The sequence below is a fragment of the Pichia membranifaciens genome (genome assembly GCF_001661235.1).
Source record: "Pichia membranifaciens NRRL Y-2026 unplaced genomic scaffold PICMEscaffold_2, whole genome shotgun sequence".
Classification (NCBI taxonomy): domain Eukaryota; kingdom Fungi; phylum Ascomycota; class Pichiomycetes; order Pichiales; family Pichiaceae; genus Pichia; species Pichia membranifaciens.
The window spans coordinates 1738470-1759243 of record NW_017566983.1 but is presented as its reverse complement, the minus strand read 5'-3'; the positions used below and the strand labels follow the sequence as shown (position 1 = coordinate 1759243).

The 20774-nt window shown below is 41.2% G+C and overlaps 9 protein-coding genes across 9 annotated transcripts; 3 read left to right on the top strand and 6 right to left on the bottom strand.

The window, feature by feature from the left end:
* Positions 1 to 123: 123 nt before the first annotated feature.
* On the bottom strand, positions 124 to 3933 carry PICMEDRAFT_71869 (hypothetical protein; the record flags this gene model as incomplete). Its single annotated transcript, XM_019164034.1, has 1 exon — positions 124 to 3933. One exon carries the CDS (start codon positions 3931 to 3933, stop codon positions 124 to 126), a length of 3810 nt encoding a protein of 1269 aa, XP_019018957.1.
* A 401-nt stretch (positions 3934 to 4334) lies between these two features.
* On the top strand, positions 4335 to 4904 carry PICMEDRAFT_71868 (hypothetical protein; the record flags this gene model as incomplete). Its single annotated transcript, XM_019164033.1, has 1 exon — positions 4335 to 4904. One exon carries the CDS (start codon positions 4335 to 4337, stop codon positions 4902 to 4904), a length of 570 nt encoding a protein of 189 aa, XP_019018956.1.
* A 47-nt stretch (positions 4905 to 4951) lies between these two features.
* Positions 4952 to 8855, bottom strand: PICMEDRAFT_120117 (hypothetical protein). The gene has a single exon (XM_019159865.1). It carries the CDS (start codon positions 8717 to 8719, stop codon positions 5000 to 5002), a length of 3720 nt encoding a protein of 1239 aa, XP_019018955.1. The 5' UTR covers positions 8720 to 8855; the 3' UTR covers positions 4952 to 4999.
* Positions 8856 to 8889: 34 nt separating this feature from the next.
* Positions 8890 to 10959, bottom strand: PICMEDRAFT_15724 (hypothetical protein). Its single transcript, XM_019160940.1, has one exon. The coding sequence runs from the start codon at positions 10946 to 10948 to the stop codon at positions 8978 to 8980; it is 1971 nt and encodes a 656-aa protein (XP_019018954.1). The 5' UTR covers positions 10949 to 10959; the 3' UTR covers positions 8890 to 8977.
* Positions 10960 to 11217: 258 nt separating this feature from the next.
* Positions 11218 to 13910, bottom strand: PICMEDRAFT_15723 (hypothetical protein). Its single transcript, XM_019160939.1, has one exon. It carries the CDS (start codon positions 13827 to 13829, stop codon positions 11505 to 11507), a length of 2325 nt encoding a protein of 774 aa, XP_019018953.1. The 5' UTR covers positions 13830 to 13910; the 3' UTR covers positions 11218 to 11504.
* Positions 13911 to 14000: 90 nt separating this feature from the next.
* Positions 14001 to 14642, bottom strand: PICMEDRAFT_15722 (hypothetical protein). The gene has a single exon (XM_019160938.1). The coding sequence runs from the start codon at positions 14362 to 14364 to the stop codon at positions 14143 to 14145; it is 222 nt and encodes a 73-aa protein (XP_019018952.1). The 5' UTR covers positions 14365 to 14642; the 3' UTR covers positions 14001 to 14142.
* Positions 14643 to 14890: 248 nt separating this feature from the next.
* PICMEDRAFT_71864 (hypothetical protein) lies at positions 14891 to 15979 on the top strand (the record flags this gene model as incomplete). Its single annotated transcript, XM_019164032.1, has 1 exon — positions 14891 to 15979. One exon carries the CDS (start codon positions 14891 to 14893, stop codon positions 15977 to 15979), a length of 1089 nt encoding a protein of 362 aa, XP_019018951.1.
* A 135-nt stretch (positions 15980 to 16114) lies between these two features.
* On the bottom strand, positions 16115 to 17653 carry PICMEDRAFT_71863 (hypothetical protein; the record flags this gene model as incomplete). The annotated part of the gene is made up of 1 exon (XM_019164031.1): positions 16115 to 17653. One exon carries the CDS (start codon positions 17651 to 17653, stop codon positions 16115 to 16117), a length of 1539 nt encoding a protein of 512 aa, XP_019018950.1.
* A 305-nt stretch (positions 17654 to 17958) lies between these two features.
* Positions 17959 to 20108, top strand: PICMEDRAFT_15719 (hypothetical protein). Its single transcript, XM_019160937.1, has one exon. It carries the CDS (start codon positions 18157 to 18159, stop codon positions 20005 to 20007), a length of 1851 nt encoding a protein of 616 aa, XP_019018949.1. The 5' UTR covers positions 17959 to 18156; the 3' UTR covers positions 20008 to 20108.
* The last annotated feature ends 666 nt before the right edge of the window (positions 20109 to 20774 follow it).

Genomic DNA, 20774 nt, shown 5'->3' with positions numbered 1-20774 from the left:
GTCTTCTCCGGGTCCTTTCGGGGTCCTCTACGGGTCCCCTAGGGGCCCTTCCTTCGGCGTTTGTCGTATATTCATACACGGTCGTTTCTTTATACATGTACCTATTCCAGACACAGCCGGGACTTAGAGCTGGTTGAGGTCGAGCCGGCCCACCTTGAAAGACCGGCCCCGGCGCCCGGCAGCGTCCTTCTCTATAATCTCTTTGAGCTGCCTATTCTTCTCTCTGCGGAGCTCGTTCATGCGGCCCCTGACAACGTGCTTTTCTCGCTGCAACTCAAGCACCTCCTTGCTGGCCTGTCTGATCCGTCGGGTGTGCTTGTCGTCGCCGTCCCCGCTCGTGAGCTCATGCGTCTTCCAGATGATGTAATCCATCTCCTTTTTCAATGTCTGCATCCGCCCCTTGTAGTCCATGCTGTCCTTCAAGCGCCACATATTCATGTTCTTCTTCTTCCGTTTGGTCTCTGCCTTCATGCGGCTCCGGATACCTCTATAGAAAACGGTCCGGAGCTTCTTTGTCTGTAAGTAACTCGAACGAATGTGGCGGCGCTCCTTGAGTATCTGCTCCATGTTCTTGAGAATATACTTATTTGGCGAGTTGGAAATGCTGTTCAGGAGCTCTGCCCGCTGCTCAGGCGTCAAACGATGGTTCAGCGTGTCTGAGAGATTCTTCATCACCTCGAAATAGATCTCGCGGTCAAAACTGTACGTCGACTTCTTCCGGATCCCTGGGAGCTCGTCCGTGGTGTATCTGAGTCTCATCAGCTTGAACTGTCTCTCCTTGATGTGGTGTGGGAGAATGAACCTGTCTATGAAAGACGCAGCCTCCTCCAAGACTTCTGGTCTCTGGCTCAAAAACAACGCCGTCTCGTTCAAATTCTTGTTATCAAAGACCAACCCCTTCGCAATCAGGCTCTTCATGATCTCGTTGACTTCGCCCAACCTTTCGGCAACTTCCAACTGCTTCAATCTGTATATCCAAAGATCGGAATGCGCCTTCTTAATCCAATTGGGAATCTTTGCGTTGGTACCCTTGTAATTTCGGATCTTATATTCGTCATAGCGACTTCGGAGATAAACGTCTCGATGCACATCCAATCTGCTGAACTCATCGTTGTCAAATCTTTTGTTCAATTCCTTATCCCGGAATCTCGCCTTCTCAATCAACTTGAACAACAGCGTCATGTATCTATCATAACAGCCATCGAACTCCACCCAACGCTCCTCCTCACCCAAAAGCATCAACTCAATATTTAGAATATGAAGGTTGTCAAGAAGATTATCCCTCGATGACTCCACATATATCTCAAACAACCTTCGAGCCTCATACACGTCCTGGTATTTGATAACAGCTTTCAATACTAGCTTTAAAGACATCGGGTTGATGTCATCATTCAGCTTACCAAACTTATCCTCCTTTCTGTTGACCAAAAATTCCTCGAGAATAGTCACAGTCTCATCTATACTATTTCTCGCCACCCATGGCATGCATACGTTACTTTGTAAAATTAGAGAATAGGTTTTGGGTGACGGCACCACATTGTGCATTAAGGCTATTCTAACAACCTTCTTCGTTAACCATGGCCTGTGCGTTCTTAAACATGAAAAAATCATCTGGTTGAACAATATTGTGGGAAAGGTCTGGCAATTGAGTTGTAGCTTTATCTCGTTCAACTTCATTTCAATACCAAACGCACCATACTTTCTAACCCAATATGCCATATAATGAATGTAGGCTTTGATATCCAAGTCACCTCTGAGATTGTGAATCGCATAAGCTTTCGTCCACACTTGTTCGAATGTTTTGACATCACTGTATTTTATCGCACTCTCTAAGGCCATCAAACTGTCTTTGTATAAAATTTCGTGTTCCCCCATACCCATATAATCTTTTATAATTAAAGTGAATCGATTAGCATGGTAATGACTTTTCATGATCCATCTTGTATCATCTCTCTCGACAGAGAGATTGAACTGAGGATAATAGGTGGCCAAAATGGTCTCAATACTCTTATAGTCACCCATCTCTGCAAGCTGCACAAACACCGGAGAGAAAATGTTTTTCGGTAATCGGACACTTTTCTTGGTTAATTCATCCAAAACTCGGAAAATAGATTCTGTGTTTTTCATTCCGGCAAGTGCATAAAGCATCAACCCATACGACTTTGATGTCAAATCAACATTGTAATGAGAGTATGCAGTAAACCATTGTAAGGACTCTTCATAAGATTTGTTATTTATGAAACAAAGAATTATGGATGAGAGAATTTGATCATTCGGTTCAAACCCTCTCTTCAAATAGTTTTCCCAAAGTTCCATGATTATTTTGTTGGTTCCCGGTCTGATAGACAATGCAATAAAAAGAGTAATGTACTGATCTTTCGAGATGACTTCATTATGTTCATATCTATCATTGTAGATACTTTCTAATTGGCTCCAATCTTTATTCTTGGCCAAAACAATGAGTATCGGGTTCAAAGTTTCATCAGTTTCAAACTCAGGGTTTTCCTTCAAACATTGTTGCAAAAAGTTGAATGCCTTGGAATATTTTTTACAACTCGTCAAAGATCTTAAATATCCGATCTTGTCAGCTCCACTGATAGGTAAAAGAAGCTTCTTTTTCAATTGATAAAACGTTTGTCCCAAACTCGATCCAGGCTCGTATTTACTGTGTGTATATATGAGTATCGAAAAGACAGTGTTCAATTTAACTGTGTCGAAGCCCAAAACTTTCTCGAAATATCGTGGAACAAAATGCAGTTTGTTGTTTCGCAAATAAATGATTGGTCGTATATCTCGATCATATCTCAATTTCTCATCATTATAGCAGTAGTCAAACCAGAGTTTAAATTTTAAGATCGGCGAGGAGTCCTTAGGCAAGGATGATATTAGTTTGTACTGGTATGAGTTCTCATTGATATCATCAGGGTTATAGTGCATTTTCATGAAACTTTCCAAAAAAAGATATTGTGAATCAAGGTCATGTTTTGCATCAGAAGAATAGGTGGCAACTAATTGAGATATTAGTGAAGGAGGAAAGAATTTTTTCAATGGTTCACTCAAGTGTAGTAAATAATCATAAAGTTGATTTTTTGAGTTGGAATCAAACTTTTTGTAGAGCGATGAGCATACACGGAAAGTAAAATATTTAAGACCGTTGGGTGATGCATCCTGCAAAAGGTTATCCAACAGCAGTTTAGCTTCCTCAAAAAGTCTAACATCTGAAAGCTTTATCAATTGAGTGACAGATTCATCATTGCCTAACCTATCGACTTTTCTCCAAATGTTGGGTATTTTATCATATTTGAAAACCTCGCAAAATTGAAACAAATCATCCGGTTTCCCGAATTTGTCAAAAACTTCAATCATTTTGCTATACTGATTGAATTTAAAGAAAATATCATAATTGGGGCATATTTTATGGAGTAGGTTGTTTGCAATGCTGAATTGTTTGTTGGAATATAGCCAATCAAAAAGTTTGGATACTTTCATTATAATGTCAGGTGTGAAAGCTTCTGGATAATTGTTGTCGAAAAATTTCAATTCTGAGCAGATGTCTTCATACTTCTGTTGTGCGTCTTCTCGAACTTGACTATCACTTGTATCACCATCAATCAATATATCAAAGTTGTTATCGAAAAAACGGGTAGTGGTGGAAGTAAAATCTCGTTTTATAAGCCTCAAGTGTTTTCTTATTGATACCATAGTTCTCAATTGCGGATTTATTATAGTCTTTAGTACCAATGGTATTGCTATCCCTTGTTTCCGGATTTCAGAAGTTGGCATTGTATCTCTGAATAATTTATTCGAAGCAATTGACGTATCAGGTCCTAGCACACATGACGGAAGCTCCAAGCACCATTTAAGCATTGACTCCCGTCGCTGTATTTTGACAAAATCCATATACCTTTCAAAGGCAAGTTTAACATTTGGCATGCTCTTGTACTTGGTATGTAATGGCCACTTCGTTTAGTTAAATGCACAATCTTTTCAATGTTGTTGAAAGCCAGTGCTAACAGCAAGCGTTTGATCCAGTAATGAGAGATGAAAAGCGGTATGAGAGTGCCAAATGCAGATATGTACAGGAGTAAGGCCTTTGGATAGCTGGTGCCCGCTATATTCTTGCCTTCACACATCTACCTTTCCGTCTAGAAGCCGTTGTTACATCAAACGCCGACAGTCAGACCAGAAAGACGAGAAAAAATAAGGAATTGGAGGTGAAAAATTTTAGGCGCTTTCTTCACTGATTGTGAGTTGAGGTAGACACAATTCTTGACATAAGGATACTGTTCTTATCGAGTGACTGAAGTCTTTCGGAAGTCAAGAGCAAGGAAAATATGTCTGGTTCTATACAAAGAGGTGGAAGGAGTAACAGAGGGAGAAAGGATACGAGAAAATATTTACAGGGAAAGCAGGGAAAGACTGATGAGATTCGTAGAGCGTTAACACACAGAGCTCGACTTAGAAAGAATTATTTTAAGCTTTTGGAAAGGGAGGGACTTGATGTCCCACAGAGAGGAACAACAGGGAACGAATCATATGATAACGGAAAGAAAGATGTCAGTTCCGGTGAAGAAAGTGTTAATGAATATGAAAAAACCGAGGATGGTAGTGGGAAGCCACGAAAACCACTATCGGAGATCGATATCATTAAAGACAAAGTGAAGAAACACGAATCGTTGACATTCCAAGAAAGGATTCTGTTGAAGAAGGACAGGCGAGAGAAAGATCGAGAAAGAAAGATGAATAAAACTAAAGAGAAGGTTGAGTCCATGAAGCTGAGCGATCTCAAGCGTCAACGCCAAACTGAACGTATTCAAAATACCAAAACCAGGAAGGGACAACCATTGATGGGCCCTAGAATTAATAATTTGCTAGATAAGATCAGACAAGACAAGAACAAATAAAAATGAGTTGAAGAAAACTATGAAGGGATGTTTTACTACCGTTATAGATTTATATATTTTCTAACATGTTCTCAAGGAAAGATAAACTCTTCACTTTAAACTAGGATATTACTCATAAATACATCATCTTTTATATCAGAGGCATTTTCGAATGTTCTTGTGTCTACAAGAGAGAATTGCGACAACGATTGGTCGGTATAGGTAGATAAAAGCTGTGGTTGTTCCTGATTATCGCTGCTCTCTTTCAGATCGAAATATATCGAGTTGTTTTCATTTGCAAATCTAATTAAATCAATCTGGCCGTTGAGTCCAATTGTCAAAAAATTTTGTTCTTCGTAATTACATCTATCCTTGATGGATACCCACGGTGGAAAAGAGTTGATAAAAGTTAGCCTAGGGATATATCCTATGTGGTGTGTGCTCCGATCTATCGCCAGTTCATTGTGTATTGAAGAAATAATAATTGATTCTTTGTTGAAATTACTAGTGATTAGGGTGTCGTCACCACTGATGAGCCCATCGGAGCAAAACTCCGTAAAAGTTTTTTCTTCCTTTATCACCGGATCACACAAAATTTCATCTAGCTCCGCATAGGCTGATTTGTTATTCGTAGTCACTGCAAGCAAAAGGAAACTTTTGATTACACAGTTTTTGTTTTCAGCTCTCTTTAAAGTAAACTTCTTTATTGGATCTTGTAACTCAATAACGATTTTCCTCTCAACTAGTCTAGTATCATCTGCTGAATATAGCCATCTTATGATCTTTTTACCTGTTGAGTAAAGTAAGCACCGATTTTGGCCTAAAGAATCTATGTGGAATACTGGTTCATCTTCCTTATAGGAGAAGACAAGTTTAGCATAAGCTTTTGTATCATCTTTATTCAACCTTAAAACTTTCACCACCCCTTTGCCTTTATCCGTCTGGCAGCCAACAACTAAGTTAGTATACGTGCCGCTAGTTTCGTGAACTTTCCAAGTGTGAAGACAAAGTGGTATCTCATCTTTTTTGAAGATCTCCGTAAAATCTGTTCCTGTCTCTAAAACTCTCATAGTTCTTGACTCCACAAAAACCAACTTTCCATTTTTTTCGTCTTCTACATCTGGCACAGGTAGAAGAACAAATAAGTCAAGGTTTGAAAAATAGTTCATCTTCATACATTGAGTTTCTAGCCTCTTGCTTCTTGTCAAAACAGAGAAAGATGATGGAATACTTAAAATTGTTAACGTATGCCCCCTCAAAACCAATAGCTTGTCGTTTTGACCTGGTTTTAATGTAGGCAAAACAGTGCAGGCCACAATTGCATGTTCTTTCAACCCGTCAATCACAATTTTCTCAGGAAACAGAGAGTTTCTGCAATCTATTTTCCATAAGCTTGCACACAAAAGATATGCAACATGTGGGTCGTCTGTAGGTAGTATTTCTACTTCACCCGTATCTCCTAATTTCACTGAATGTAAGTTTTGCATTTCATAGTTACCGGAAGAGATATGAAACTTAACAATGGAATAGTCTCCATTTCTCGAACTGAGAATAAAGTTATTTGCCGAACCTAGCTGGTGGAGTTTGTAAGGTACAAATATGTATTCAGGGGACCAAATTTGCTCCTGGGAACTTTCGTAAGAAGACATTCTGATCTTCTCCTTATAAACGAACTGAAAACCATCAACTCCAGATTCCTCAAAAAGAAAACAAAACCCATTAAAATCGCCAATTATCAAATAACATTTATTTCCAATATCAACAAACTGCATCATGGACACCAACTTAGGATCGAATTCCAAATTTTCCATTTTTAAGGGTCTAAACTCAGTATTACCAATTATCTTTAGCAACACAAATTTGATTGAATCATCTTTTTCGTCTTTGTGGAGTAGGGCAACGATGTTATTGGATGCTGAAGCAAGAATACATTCGCTTGGTAACTTCAAATGCATGCTCAGTTTGTGGAGAGTGGTGTCAAAAAGAAAAATATTTGTTGGAGTGACTATTAGCTGTTCTATTTGATTTGTCCGGTCAATGCAAAGAAACGGTTCGTTTACTAGGTTTTCTCCAATAAAGGAAACAAACTTACCATTGTTGTCAAAACTGTTATCCAATTGCAAAAGACCTGATCTCATTTCCCCTGAAGCCCATACATAGATGAGGTCTGTGTGATTCACCTGAAACGAATAAATTTGATCTATATCATACAATTTCTGAGCTGATTGAGTTTTATCAGCTATCAAACCGAACTTGAAATTCATTAAAGAGTGGTTAAGTCCGCATCCTGTGATTGCCCACAAATCATTCGAAGGATTTTCTATCGTGTTTCTCACTCCTGATGAAGCAATAAGCTCATAATCAAACATAGGGTAAGGATTGACTTGAGACCATATGTCTTCTACCTTTTTCAAGAGGGGCGTTTCATTTTCGGTCACAATAGACACCAGCTTTGACTCAGTTATGCCCATTTCATTAGCAAAAGTAAAACGAAAAGTTGAATCATCAACTGGCTCAAAAACAAAAAGAGATATGACATGCTTGTACTTGAACAAACGATGTATCGTGGAGGTAAAATGGTGACGCTTTTTATCGTAATAAACGTCTAGCAAGTAAACTGATTTATTACGAGTAGTAGAAATGAGGACTTGGTCATGCTTGTAGTTTTCTTCAGAAAACCCATCTGATGAAAATGACGTGATGATCTTTCTAGTTGGTATATAGAATGAGTTTACTTTGAAGTTTCCTCCAGATGTTTCTGGATAGTTGAATGGGTAATTTCCAGACTCATCTCCGGTAAAACAAAAGCTTAACGAAACTATAGTGTACTGGTTTTCCTGCAAGAGCAGCACCCCACCAGTTTCTGCTAGTCCAACAGCGTATAACGGGGTTGGGAAAGTATTTTTCAGCATTATCTCATGGTTCGTTGGCATCGTAAGGTTACAAATGGATGTCAAGCACAATATACCCCCTTGCATTGAAATTGTAATTATTGCATCATCAGATTCAGTAATTGGGACTATACATTGATCAAGAATTGAGTATTGAAATGAGTAATTAAAATCATGATGCAAACTCGGTACTCCATTTGAATCATAGTTGATGGTGTGTAAAAAAAAATCACGAACAAAGAATGATAATATTAAAAGGGTCTTCTGTGAGTTAACGCAGATCTTAGACCCTCCCAAGTTACTGATAGACTGACTCGAATAGACGACAAATGGCACAAACTGGTCATTTTTTCCGAAAGCAAATCGTATAAGTATCAAGCTGTTTCGAAGGTGGAGAATTAGAGTATCTTCTTGTGATTTCTCATTCTCTCTCAAAACACCAGCCGATATGATTTGAGACGGTAAAGCAATGCATGGGCCATTATCGATGGAGAAAGAGCTATGATAAGTCATTATCGTAACAAATTTAGATTCCTGATCCAAGAATGGCTTGAATGTGTCGTCGTAGGTTTCGTTGGTCATTTTGACGTCACTATCCAGATCATCAAGCTCATCTTTTGATTTAATTTGTGTTTCGGACAACGGAAGCTTCGCAGCTTGTTGCTCTAGTACTTTTTCCCCTAGTAAGGACTTCCAATCCTCACTTGCAACACGGAACTCTAGTGTTCGAGAGGAACTCTTTTGAAGCTTTGTATACCTATTGTTGTTTACGCTACCATCTTCATTCCTCAAAATATTAATCTTAAAATTGTTGATAATATGTGTTGGCAGCCGAGAATGCAGCAATGTTTGTATATAGCATGCGTTACTTTCAGACTGTTGGTTTAAACTCATCGTCACTCGCCATATTCTTCTCCCTGTCCTGATGTAAACTAATTTCTTCATTTCGGTTACAAGGCGCCAAACCTCTGCATGAATTCGTTGCTACTTAAAAGTTCAACATCTTGCCGCGCTGAGATAATTGAAAGGTCTTACGCCGTCATGAATGTTTTCATAGCTTCTGGGAACTTCAACTTCAGCTTTATGAGTAATTACTCGATTGAAGGAGTTACACTAACGAGAAGCAACAGCAGACAAATATCTTAATATTATGATACAAAAAATGGGGCTTTTCTACGAGCAGAAAATATGAAGGGTGAAAATCTATTTTTGTAGATGAAAAATATCATCTGCCGTTTTATTCACAGCTTTGGTTTCCAACTTAAAATTTTCTTGAAGCTTTTTCTTCAGATCACGAAAGAGCTTTGAACGTTTGTCAATATGCTCTGCCGTATCTAAAAAATCTCTGATAAAATCTATCTGAGTGCGTTGCACCTGTTTACCAGTATTTTGGGTGATAACATTGATTATCCTATTATCAATCTCATCCGAAAGTTCTGTTTGTGCTGAAGAAGCATCAATATTCATCTCGCTAGCTGAACCATCACTTTGCTCCATGACTTTTTCCTTTTCTTCGCTTTCTCCCTTTTCTTTTCCTATAGGTTTTTCAGCTAAAGTTGTTTGTAGTTTTCGGCTATCTCCTTCCATAACTTCTTTAGCAGAAATTTCTTCGGTGTCAGGTGCAGATTCAATTGTGTTCGTATGATCTTCTGATAATTTCTCTTTGGCCTCCTCCTCTATGTCCAGCTTATCCTTTGCCTCCTCATTCATCTTTATCTTCTCTCTGTACTGTGCATAATTGGCGTGTTTTGTATAGTAATTGAAGTTCAAATCTATCTTATTGTTGGCATCCTTCACGTTAGAAACAAAGTTGTCTAAAAAGCGTTTCCTATTTTGAGGGATGACTTTACTTACATATGAATGATGCTTGTGCACAAGCTGAAAATTCATATAGTTTTTCAAACGTGCATCTTCTTTCTTCTTGTACTGTCCCAATTTAATATAATAGTTCTTTTCCAAAGCCGACTTTTCTTTACTTTGTAGCATACTTTCGAATTCGATGTCTGACATACCCTGCTTGGTGATATGATTTGGATATTCCTCTCTATTAAAAGCCCTTCCATCTGCAGAAAAGCCTGCAATAGCAGTGGTATTTTCATTTTGCAACTCTCCCATTTGTCTCTGAGCTTCAAGCTTATCCTTTAACATCCTTTCATTTTGTTTATTTTCGAGATCGGTCAACACATGTAGCCGAAAATCAATAATATTTTGCTTAACAACATCCACCATGTCAGCAGGCACATCGGATAGATCCTTTGGGTCAACCCGGTAAGTTTCTGAAAGTCGTTTGAACTTGGTCAAATAGTCATCGACAGGTGTGTCTTTTTCTTTTGCTTTGATGCCCATCTTTTTCATCTCCACTACATGTTTTCTTGTATCATCTATTACCCTTTGCAATCTTTCAAGGTCAACTTCAAAAAAATCGTCCAGCTTTGGAAATATTTTTTCGTCCAACTCTTTACTACTTACAACATGTAATTTCTTTTCATGATCTCCCAAATCCAATGATTCCATGCTTTTTGCAAACAAATAAGCCATCATCGCGTCATCCGGGATTACATACACTGTTTGTGTTTCCAAGTTTGTTGTTTTAACACCCATATAAGACCACTGATAACCTGGGGCTATCCTTATTTCTTCCCCGTTATCTTTTCTTCTGCAAACTGGTACATGATCGAATATGAGCTTGATGACTTTGTCGAGCACATTTTCCACCAAGGCAGGATATTTGAGAATATCACTTGGTAAATTCATTAAGCCCAGAGTTAGTGGGCTTTTAAGTTCACTCAAATTCTTCAAGGTTATATTTCTGTGTAATTGTTCATTGGAAAGTGAGAGTGCAACTGACTCTTCTTCGTCAGCCTTATTCGCATCTTCCATATCAGCATCCACATCCAACTTATTGTTAGCACCTTCCGGTCTTTTTAGAATACCATTATTAGAATTGCTATACAGTTTCTTCAATTCTACCTCATTTTTTTGTAATAAATCGTATAAGCTACATGTATCTTTGAATCTCAAACTTTGCAAAGTCTTTGAAGAGTTGTATATGGAATCTAATGTTTTCTCGATTTTTTCATATGTATCTGTCTTATTCTTAACAGATCCAATGGCATTCTCATTATCATTTGCTTGGCTGTATGATCGTCTATAGTATTGTGGTATAAAAGTCATAGCTTGCTAAACGTCCCAGTCTTGCAAGCAATAATAACATATGCAGGATAACTGTGGGTAAAAAGGCTCTATTCTGCTCTTTCTGCGACATGAATTTGCCCAAGATGAAAAAACATGGTGCGACCTTTTGATAAAATGGAATTCCAGTCGCTGGTTTTTTAATATACTTACAGTCTACAGTTTTTATAATTGTGATAAGCTTTATTTATTATAAAACTTCGAATCTGAATCAAACTAAATGAAAAACGAAAGAAAACAAAACGTGGGAAAAGCAACTTCAAACAAGAGCAACAAAACTGAAATAAAATAGAAACGAGTGCAAAAACTAAATAGATAATCAACCAAAACTCAACCAAAATTATGCAAACTCTATAGATTTGTTACTTGGCAGTTAGCACTGCCAAAGCAAACAGTCAAAATTCTTGAAGCAAAACATCCAATAACCAAAAACAAAAAACCCTACAAAAACATACCAAAAACAATATGCGATACAATTCCTTTGATGGGATACCTAAAATGAAAGGTGCAAACACCATGACAAAGATCTTTAACAAATTCAGCTCTCTTGCATATTGTTAACATTCTCATTATTTCTATATATTGGTTGATCCATAGCCTCATTAGGGTGTTCCATCATAGGTAACGAGTTATAGTATAGATAAACGGGTGGGTACATTGCTGGCATTTGGGCGTTCGGAGTGCCCGGTGGATAACCTGCATATGTGTAATAATAAGCAGGATTTGAAGAAGGTGGCGGATTAGGACCATTAATATTAGGATCGTTAGGAATCATCGGATGCATTTGAGAATTCATGTAAGGCATCTTCTTTGTTGGGTAGTAATAATAGTATGGATATTGGTATTGAGAGTGATTTGCCATTGATGCCATATTCATATTTGAGCCTTCCATTTCACCATTATCAACTGAACTATAAGAATAGCCTGTTCTCACACCAGCACTTGAATAGGTATTATTACTCCTCGTTGTTGACATGTCATTGTCTAAATTGTGTTCATGGGCAGAAGTACTCTCTAAATCTGTAACTTCCTTGCTATCCTTATTGACTAAGTTTTCTTTATCTGCATCTTCGAACTCATTTGCAAAACTACTATTTTTTACATCGCTCATGCTTGCATTTCCAGCTTCACTTTTATTATCTTCTTGGTCATCGATCAATGACTTACTTTCATCAATTTCAACCCCGTTGGATTGTGGAAAATAAGCTGTTTCGAAATGAGCATGAGGGTGTTCGTTCGCATTGATTGAGAACTTCTTGAGTGGAGTAACATGTTGGGCCTTGATAAATTTGTTCCCACCATAGTTGAAATTGAACCTACCTCTGGAAGGATATGAGTGCTTCAATTTCATTGCTTGCGCAAAGGTTTCTGGAACTTGGTTGTTAGGGATGATATTCATATGTCCATCTTCTTCTTCTTCATTCTCGTTTTTATTGCCACTATCAAAATCTTCAAAATATGAATTGTTTTTAGTCCGATAGTAGTGGTGATTTGGTTGATTATGGCGATTCATCTGTCTATTTGAATGGAAGAAGTTACGTCTTTTGAAGTTAACAGGTGGAGGTGCCAAGTTCAATTTTAATCCATTGTCGTTCGAAAACTTTCTTCTATAGTTGTTATACAGCTCACGATACTGAACATGGATTGTCTTAAACTTGAACATTGAATGATTTTCACACTCTACTGCAGATGCTGCGGCTTCCTTTGTTTTGAATTTGATGAAGGCAAAGTTACTCAATGGTCTGTTGACTAAGATTGCTTCTTTGATTTTTCCATGTTTTTCAAACCTTTCAAGCATTTCTTCCTTGCTGATTCTAGGGTCTAGATGGCCAACAAAAACTGAGTACCTGTCGATTGTGACTTCAGGAACGTTTTTATATTCATCCTCCAAATTTTGAGCCCATTCTATATTCCAATTAGCCTTGGTTTTGAGGTTTGCAAATGCACTTATTGCATCTTGACGATAAACGTATTTACAGAACCAATTTTTATTTGGGGTTTTGGTCGAATTAGCCACGTTGAAGTTTTCATTGACTGCAACAAGTCTCTCAATTTCACCAAACCTTGATAATAATTTTTTCATTGTTTTTTCACAAATGCCAGCATTAGCAAGTTGGAGGTAAAGGGTACGATTGACCCTGGCCTTTTCACATCTCACCGTCCTGCCATTCAAAATTGAATGTTGACCCTCACTTATTGCCTTGTCAGCATCCTCATCCTTTGCGTATTGAACAAAGGCATAAGGGCGATTAGCAGGATCTCTCAAGACTTTGACGAGAGTCATTTCTCCCCACTGCTTAAAATGGTTTGTAACAGATTGGCACAAAACATCATCACTCATATTGGAGGATAGACTGGCAACGAAAACACAGGCGGAAGGACGGCCTCTGACTTCTTTGGACTCTTTGTCATAACTACTATAGCTGTTATCGTTGTCATGAGTATCATTGCCGATAAAATTGTTACCAGCACCGCCGTTTTCCCCCTTTGTGGAGTCGATATCAAGAAGATCGTCAATGAATTTTTCATCATCTGAATCTTTGGAAATGACAGAAGTTGAATTCATATCTTCATTTTCACCTAAGCTTTCCTTAGACAAGTTATGGATATAGTTTGTGTCGATGGTATTTGTATCCAAAGTGGAGACTTCCCTATTGACCGCAGAAACATATGAGTCACAGTTAGAAACGACAGAGCCTTCCGACAGGGAGGCGGAGTCGTCGATATCCTTTGATTCTGGTATATCGAAACCACCGCTAGCATTCAGGACGAGATCATTTGGGAACGCTGTCGAATCTTTAGGATCAGCATCAGACAAATGGATCTGGTTGTTGACAATGTTGGTGACTTTGTATTCCGACATTTTGGTGCTGAAGTTGATATACGTATATTAAGCACTATGAGTCTTTCAAATTGGCAGCTCTGACTCAATTTTCTAATAGAGGGCCATTTCGGCAATGTTAGTATTTGTCTTTTATGCAGAAGAGGTAAGCCACAGCTAACTTGGTGTTGCGCTTGTCATTACATACTGGAAATAATTGGAAACAGGTTTAGAAAATTATAGGAATGGTATTTTTTCAAAGACAAAGATAGACTGAACGTGGTTCAATATTAATGGCGAAAAGTGAGACTCTTATATATCTATATTATGGAGAAAATAATTGTTTTTCTCTGTTCTAAGAGAGGAAAAGGCAGGAAGGAAGGTTGGTTGGTTGGAAAGCAAATTTGCTATGCTGCTTAGTACTGATGCGATGGATGATAGAGAGGTGCTGGTGTGTTCTGGGTATCTTCCGCTGACGAACAGACCTTTCTGCTTTTTTCAGAAACAAACAGAACTCAACTACAAGAAGAAGGAGCAACAGGAAGACGGCCAGGTGGCAAAAGCAAGAGGGAGACATTGCGAGAGACCAGACAGCGGAGCATTTTTGAGATGGGTAACAAAACGGGGCAACAAATCGGAACCTTCCCTTCTGAGCCCCCATACTAATTGCCCAGTATGCTATGTTTGCTGTGCATCCCACTGGTAAGGAAAGATCCATCGATCTGCCCTGCTCTGGCTCCCGAGTCCGTAGTGTACGGAGGAAGACTAAGATTGGATCACACAGTACTGACCCTGTACAAATACAGTTAGTCTGTTGCCGCATTAGGCAATTCCTCAAATCATCCTTTTTTGCCTCTCCCCTTTTGTCGACTGGGGTATTTCTCTCCTCTCATTCTATTCCGGTTTTTTTTCTTTTTTCTCCTTTTTCGCTTTTTTTTCTTTTTTTTTTTTGTCACTATCTCCAATGGAGCCAAATGGAGTAGTAGATGTAGTTTTGAAATACTTTCCTTCTCTTATGATTGATGGATAGCTTTATAAGGTCCATTGGTACACACCATTTTCGAAGTCCTACTTTGTTTAGAACACATTTTTCAGCTAAGAAGATGCTTGACTACCGTGCGAAGTTTGTTCTGGCTCCGATGGTCAGGATCGGAGAGCTTCCAACCAGACTTCTAGCTTTGAAATTCGGGGCTGACTTGGTGTGGGGCCCCGAGATCATCGATAAGAAACTGCTAACGTGCGAACGTAAGTACAACGACCAGTTGAAGACCGTCGACTTTTTGTCGAAGACAGGGAACAAGAAGGTTCCCGGAATGACAGACTTGGTATTCAGGACATTCCCCGAGATGGAGAAGGACAAGGTGGTGTTTCAGATGGGCACGGCGAACGCGCAGTTGGCAGTCGACGCTGCCAAGATAGTCATCGAGGATGTCGGTGCCATCGACATCAACGCTGGATGCCCAAAACACTTCTCCATCCATTCAGGCATGGGAGCTGCGTTGCTGAGCACTCCGGACCTCCTGTGCGAAATCCTGACTCGCTTAGTGAACGAGGTGGGAAAGCCGAACGAAAAGCCCATCAGTGTGAAGATCCGCTTGCTACCGAAGAAGGAAGATACCCTGGCGTTGGTTGGCAGATTGGTAAAGACGGGAATATCCAACCTCACGTTGCACTGTCGAACAAGAGAGATGAGAAACAGAGAAGACCCGATCAGAGACTACGTTGACGAAATACACCAGATTTGCAAGGACAACAACGTCACCTTCATTATCAATGGCAAGGTGGAAAGCTACCAAGACTACGCTGGCTTGCAGGAACAGTACGGAGAAGATGTTGGGGCCATGGTTGCCTCTGCGGCCGAAAAGAATCCTACTTGTTTCAACAAAGATGGCCCGTTGCCATGGTACACCGCGGCCAAGGAATTTGTCCGCTTCGCCCAGCAATTTACCCATCATCCTGCAAACACAAAGTACTGCCTTGCAAGAATGGTGCCGAACGACCACAACAAAAACAAGATCTATCACTTGATCACTAAGGCCAGCACTGGAGAGCAGTTCATAGATATTATCCTGACAAAGATGAGTGACACTGGGGAATATATCGGCGATAGCAATGCTAACCCTGTCGAAAAGGAGGTCAAGCGGAAAAGTGCGGAAGATAACGAAGCCTCCACCAAAAGAATAAAGGTGTGACGGAAATCACAGCAAAGCGAGCACCCGAATTCATGCATGTACATTTAGCTCAAACAATCTGTAACTTTTCGTTTAAACGTTACTTATATATATATATATACACGGTGAGCCAGCATCCAGTTGACACGGAGCTGTTTACTCGATGTCGCCTCCGAATCCTGGCGGTTTTATCTCCTTGTACTGAGAGTCGAAGTAGGCGAGGACTTTATAGACCTTGCCCATATCCCTGATGTCTTTTCCGGTAAGCCTCTTGTATGCCGCAGTGAGGTTCTTCTTCATGGCGTCGTCGTCAACGTGCTTGGACATCAACTGGTCGATACGGTACCCGAGGCCCATCGAGTTGAGGAAATCACCCTGGTCGGCAATGAAGGTTTCAAACTTCGACTCCTTGAGGATTTCGGACAAGCTGCTGAAGTCCACGTCAATCGAAAGATCGACGTTACCCACGTCACTAAGCGGATTCACAAACTTGTGGTCTTTAATCCCTCTGAGCGAGTTGATTGGGATGGTTGTGGTCCCGTAGTCGATCACCAGTCCTGCGCCGATGTCTGACGACTTGACGATGTTACCCATCTCATACATGTAAGTGTGGGACTCTGGGGACACCTCAATTTCGGACGTGACGGGCAAAGAGTCGTATCTCGGCGTCGTTTTTGGGATGGCTGCGCTGGGCGTCGCATACGGAGCCCGGATGATGACAAAGTCGGAGTCGTGTTTCTTCTCCAAGTCGGACTGCGTGGTGGTGGTCACGTTCGGCAGAAGACTGTCCTTCTTCGCATCAGGCCGAATGTCGACCAAGTACTCTCTCCACCCCTTCTCGGTCTTGACGAACCTGTTCATCGGGATGGCGTCGAAGAACTCGTGCGCCATGACGAAGTTCATGTAGCTCTTGTCGTCAGGAAGGTCCGGTTTGTCGTCCTTCAACCATACGATCTCGTTGCCCCAACGCGACACAGACCTGAACGTGAACTCGTCCTTGCGCTCGAGCTTCGCCTGCGTCGTGTCGCACAGGGTCTTGTACTGCTCGTTGATCAACACCTCCGACTTCTCGATAAACACAATCTCGATGGGGTTGCTGTCCTTCACAAACCTCTTTAGCGTCCTCACCATGTCGAACATAAGCGTACCTTTACCCGGCCCAAACTCTATCAGACGGAACTTCTTTTCTTTGATTCTGAAGTTCTCTCTGTTGTGCGTCGCCTGGTGTCTCAACTGTGTCAAGAACGCACTGAAAAACCATAGCCCGCAGATCTCGCCGAAGGTGGAGCTGATCTCGGGAGACGTGATGAAGTCGCCCGCCTTCGCATCCAACGGATTACGCGTGGTGTAGTACCCGTAATCCGGGTTGATCAAGCACTGCTTCATGAAGTTGGCGATCGAGATCGGACCAGTTGTTTTGATCATGTTTTTGAGGAGGATCGTCAAGTTCTCAGACTTCGTCAATGTCTGCTTCACTTCGCCGCCATCCTTTCCCAGCGTAAACGACCTAGGACCCGGACTGGAGATTGGCTTTCCGTCCAGCCCGAGGACCTTGTGTTCAGGACCTCCAGAACCTCCAGAACCAGAGGATATCGGCTTTCCATCCGGCCCTAGCACTATCGATCTCGAGAACACACAGCTCTTTGCAGCCCCTCTAGACAGCCCTACCTGTTTTCTTAGCGTTGTTCTAAGCATTTCCTCACGGCTATATCGCTTCTGACTCCTGGCTCTGCCTAAAAGCTCTTTTGTAATCCGGCAAAGGACAAGAAAACCCATCTGATTTTTCGTCAACTTGGTTTCCATTTCCAGAACCGTTTCATGCCATCTTCCCAATCTTATGCCACACGTGACTCTCCCCCGCTTCGTTCATATCGGAGAAGCGCGCCAAACACGCAGAGCTCGCGCAGAAAAAAAGATACACCCCGGCGAGGAGCGCATCTGCCGCCGGGGGCAGTGTTTGTTTCCTCTGGCTCTGCTGTCTACCGTACCACCAGTGTGGTCCGTGTGTCAGCAGTTTATTGACGTGCAGTGTTTGACCCCCACACGATTGGTCTGTGTACTTTGTTAGCAGTTGCACATCATCTATTTTGTTCCTGCGGTTGTTCTCTGCTTGCACACACTCTTCTTCGAGAACACAGATACACAGAGACGTTCTATTTTCCCCACACGACGAAACTCAGTCAAGGTGGTCAGGCAAGATGCATAACAGCAGCATAGGGCGAAGTCCCAGAAACATATACCTCGACGAAGGTTCACCCGCTGCCTTTTCAACACCAACCCCAGACTCCCCCAGCGTGGAGAGCTTTTACCGCGGAAACGATACAAGCATAGGGGAGTTGGCGTTGACGTCGTCCTCGGCAGTGGCCAGGACATTGAGCTACATAAGCAGGTCGGTAGCGGTGCTCAGGAAGTTCGTGAAGTACATCGGGCCCGGGTTGATGGTCAGCGTCGCATACATGGACCCGGGGAACTTCAGCAGTAGCATTGCGTCGGCACAATTCCAGTACAAGTTGTTGTTTTCGTTGGTGGTGTCAAACATAATGGCCGGGTTTCTGCAGGTTCTAGCAAGCAAGCTCGGAATATGCACAGGCCAGGATTTGGCGTCGAACTGCAGGAAACATCTCCCGCCAAGAGTCAATTACACGATTTACGTGTTCGCAGAAATATCGGTCATTGCAACAGATGTTGCCGAAATCATAGGAACAGCCATAGCATTTAACATCATCTTCAATATACCGCTTTTCGTAGGCGTGTTGTTGTCGATTCTCGATATGTTGTTTGTCGTCATGGCGTACAGGCCTGACGGTCCAATGATCTTGCTACGACTCTTTGAGGGCTTTGTCAGCTTGTTAGTGTTCGGCACCGTCATTTGCTTTGCTATAGAGTTGGGGAAGGTATCGCCAACCACAAACTGGGGCGATGTCGCCTTGGGTTTCCTACCGTCCAAGGTCATGTTTTCAGATACCAAGGGCTTGTACTTATCTGCAGCCTTATTGGGAAGTAATTTGATGCCCCATTCGCTCTACCTAGGCTCCGGAGTTGTCCAGGCAAGGATGAAAGCTTTCGACATCCAATTGGGTCACTATGTTCCCCCAGCAAAGAAGAGAACAGGAGGAATCTTCACTCTCGCTGCTGTTACCAATGCAGATGATGAGACTGAGGACCAGCCAGAGTCGGCAGCAGAAACATACAAGCCTTCCATCCACGCAATCAATGAAACCATGAGCTATACCGTCGCAGAACTAGTGGTTTCCTTGATTACCGTCGCACTGTTTGTGAACGCTGCGATATTGATAGTGGCTGGATCCGCCTTGTCCACCCCAACCGATGATGATGGCGACGGTGCGTTGGAAGATGCCGACTTGTTCACCTTACATCATTTATTGACCAGCCATTTATCAAAGGCAGCAGGCTCTGTTTTTGCTTTTGCATTACTATGTTCTGGCTTATGTGGAGGTACCGTGGTCACCATTGCGGGACAGATGATCATGGAGGGTCACGCTAAGGTCAGTATGCCACCCGGCATAAAAAGAATAATCACCCGTGGTCTTGCACTCATACCATGCATCATTGTGGTCCTCACCGGTGGTAGAGAAGGGCTGAGTACCGTTTTGAACGCCTCCCAGGTCGTCTTGTCCTTCATGCTTCCGTTTATTAGCGCCCCACTAATTTATTTCACTTCAAACCGAGAAATCATGAAGGTAGAATTATACGCCAATTCAAATCATCCAGGTGCACCATACTCTCGCAATGCAGACTACATCGAACTAGACACAGTTTCTGATGCGAAGATAGATACAAAGTCAATAAATAGAACTACATCTCCCGGCAATGAGCAGCTCATTGCAGGAGACGAATCACGAGAAATGGAAGTCGGGTCTTTTGAGATCGAAGAAGAAGCAGCAGAAAACAGGGAAGCTAAGCAGTACAAAAATATGAGTAACGGAAAGTTCACAACTATCGCTGCTGTGTTGGTTTGGGCACTAATTTCATTCCTGAACTTTTGGTTACTTTTCAGCATGGCACTCGGGAAAGATGTGTCATTGTAGATACCCAGTATTACTAATATATCCGCATATACGTGCATGTGAAAGAAATAAACATGTATCAGTGTATAATTAAATTAATAAAAGTAACTTGTCCTAAGCATTGATTAGTTCTTTGGTACTATTCACTAACCCTTCATTCACATGGATCCTGTAGCGGCCAGTGACAGTAGCTAATTGAGACCTACATGTTTTTTCTAGGGTTGGTTTTAATTCTAACTGAATGGAACCTCAAGTTACTTGAGTCTTGTACAGGAGTTAAACCGAGTTTCTAAAGGAAGCAAACTTTGACCTTCCCAAATTGTGGCTACTTTCTTTTATCCTCAAGTGTATGATAAAACTTGGAGAAAAAACAAATTGACTGCAGAAAATCGTTTAACAGAAGAGATCACCAAAAATAATGTAACATGAAAGATATAGCAGGCAATTTTTCTTCCCAATCTTATTATATCCTGGCTAGTGAAACAAACACGTCAAGCCAAAAACCTGCCGAGCTTGACTAAGTTTCTCCCGGGCATACCCGTCCGTTTAGGTTAATATCGCTCAAATGTCAGCTTATGTTGATAAGATGCAAAACTTAACTGGTCAAAAGTTCAAATTGGCTCTGGCTTTGGGAAAGCCTTTGTGCTTTTGATCATAGCTTCAATGATTTATAAGCTGCTGACCTCCAAATTTAGTTATCGGGTGAACAGTCAGTCAGTAAATCAAATAGATCTCTTGGTTGTGCTTTTTATGTTTTTTATCTTTTTCTCAATGCTACCGAATTTTGC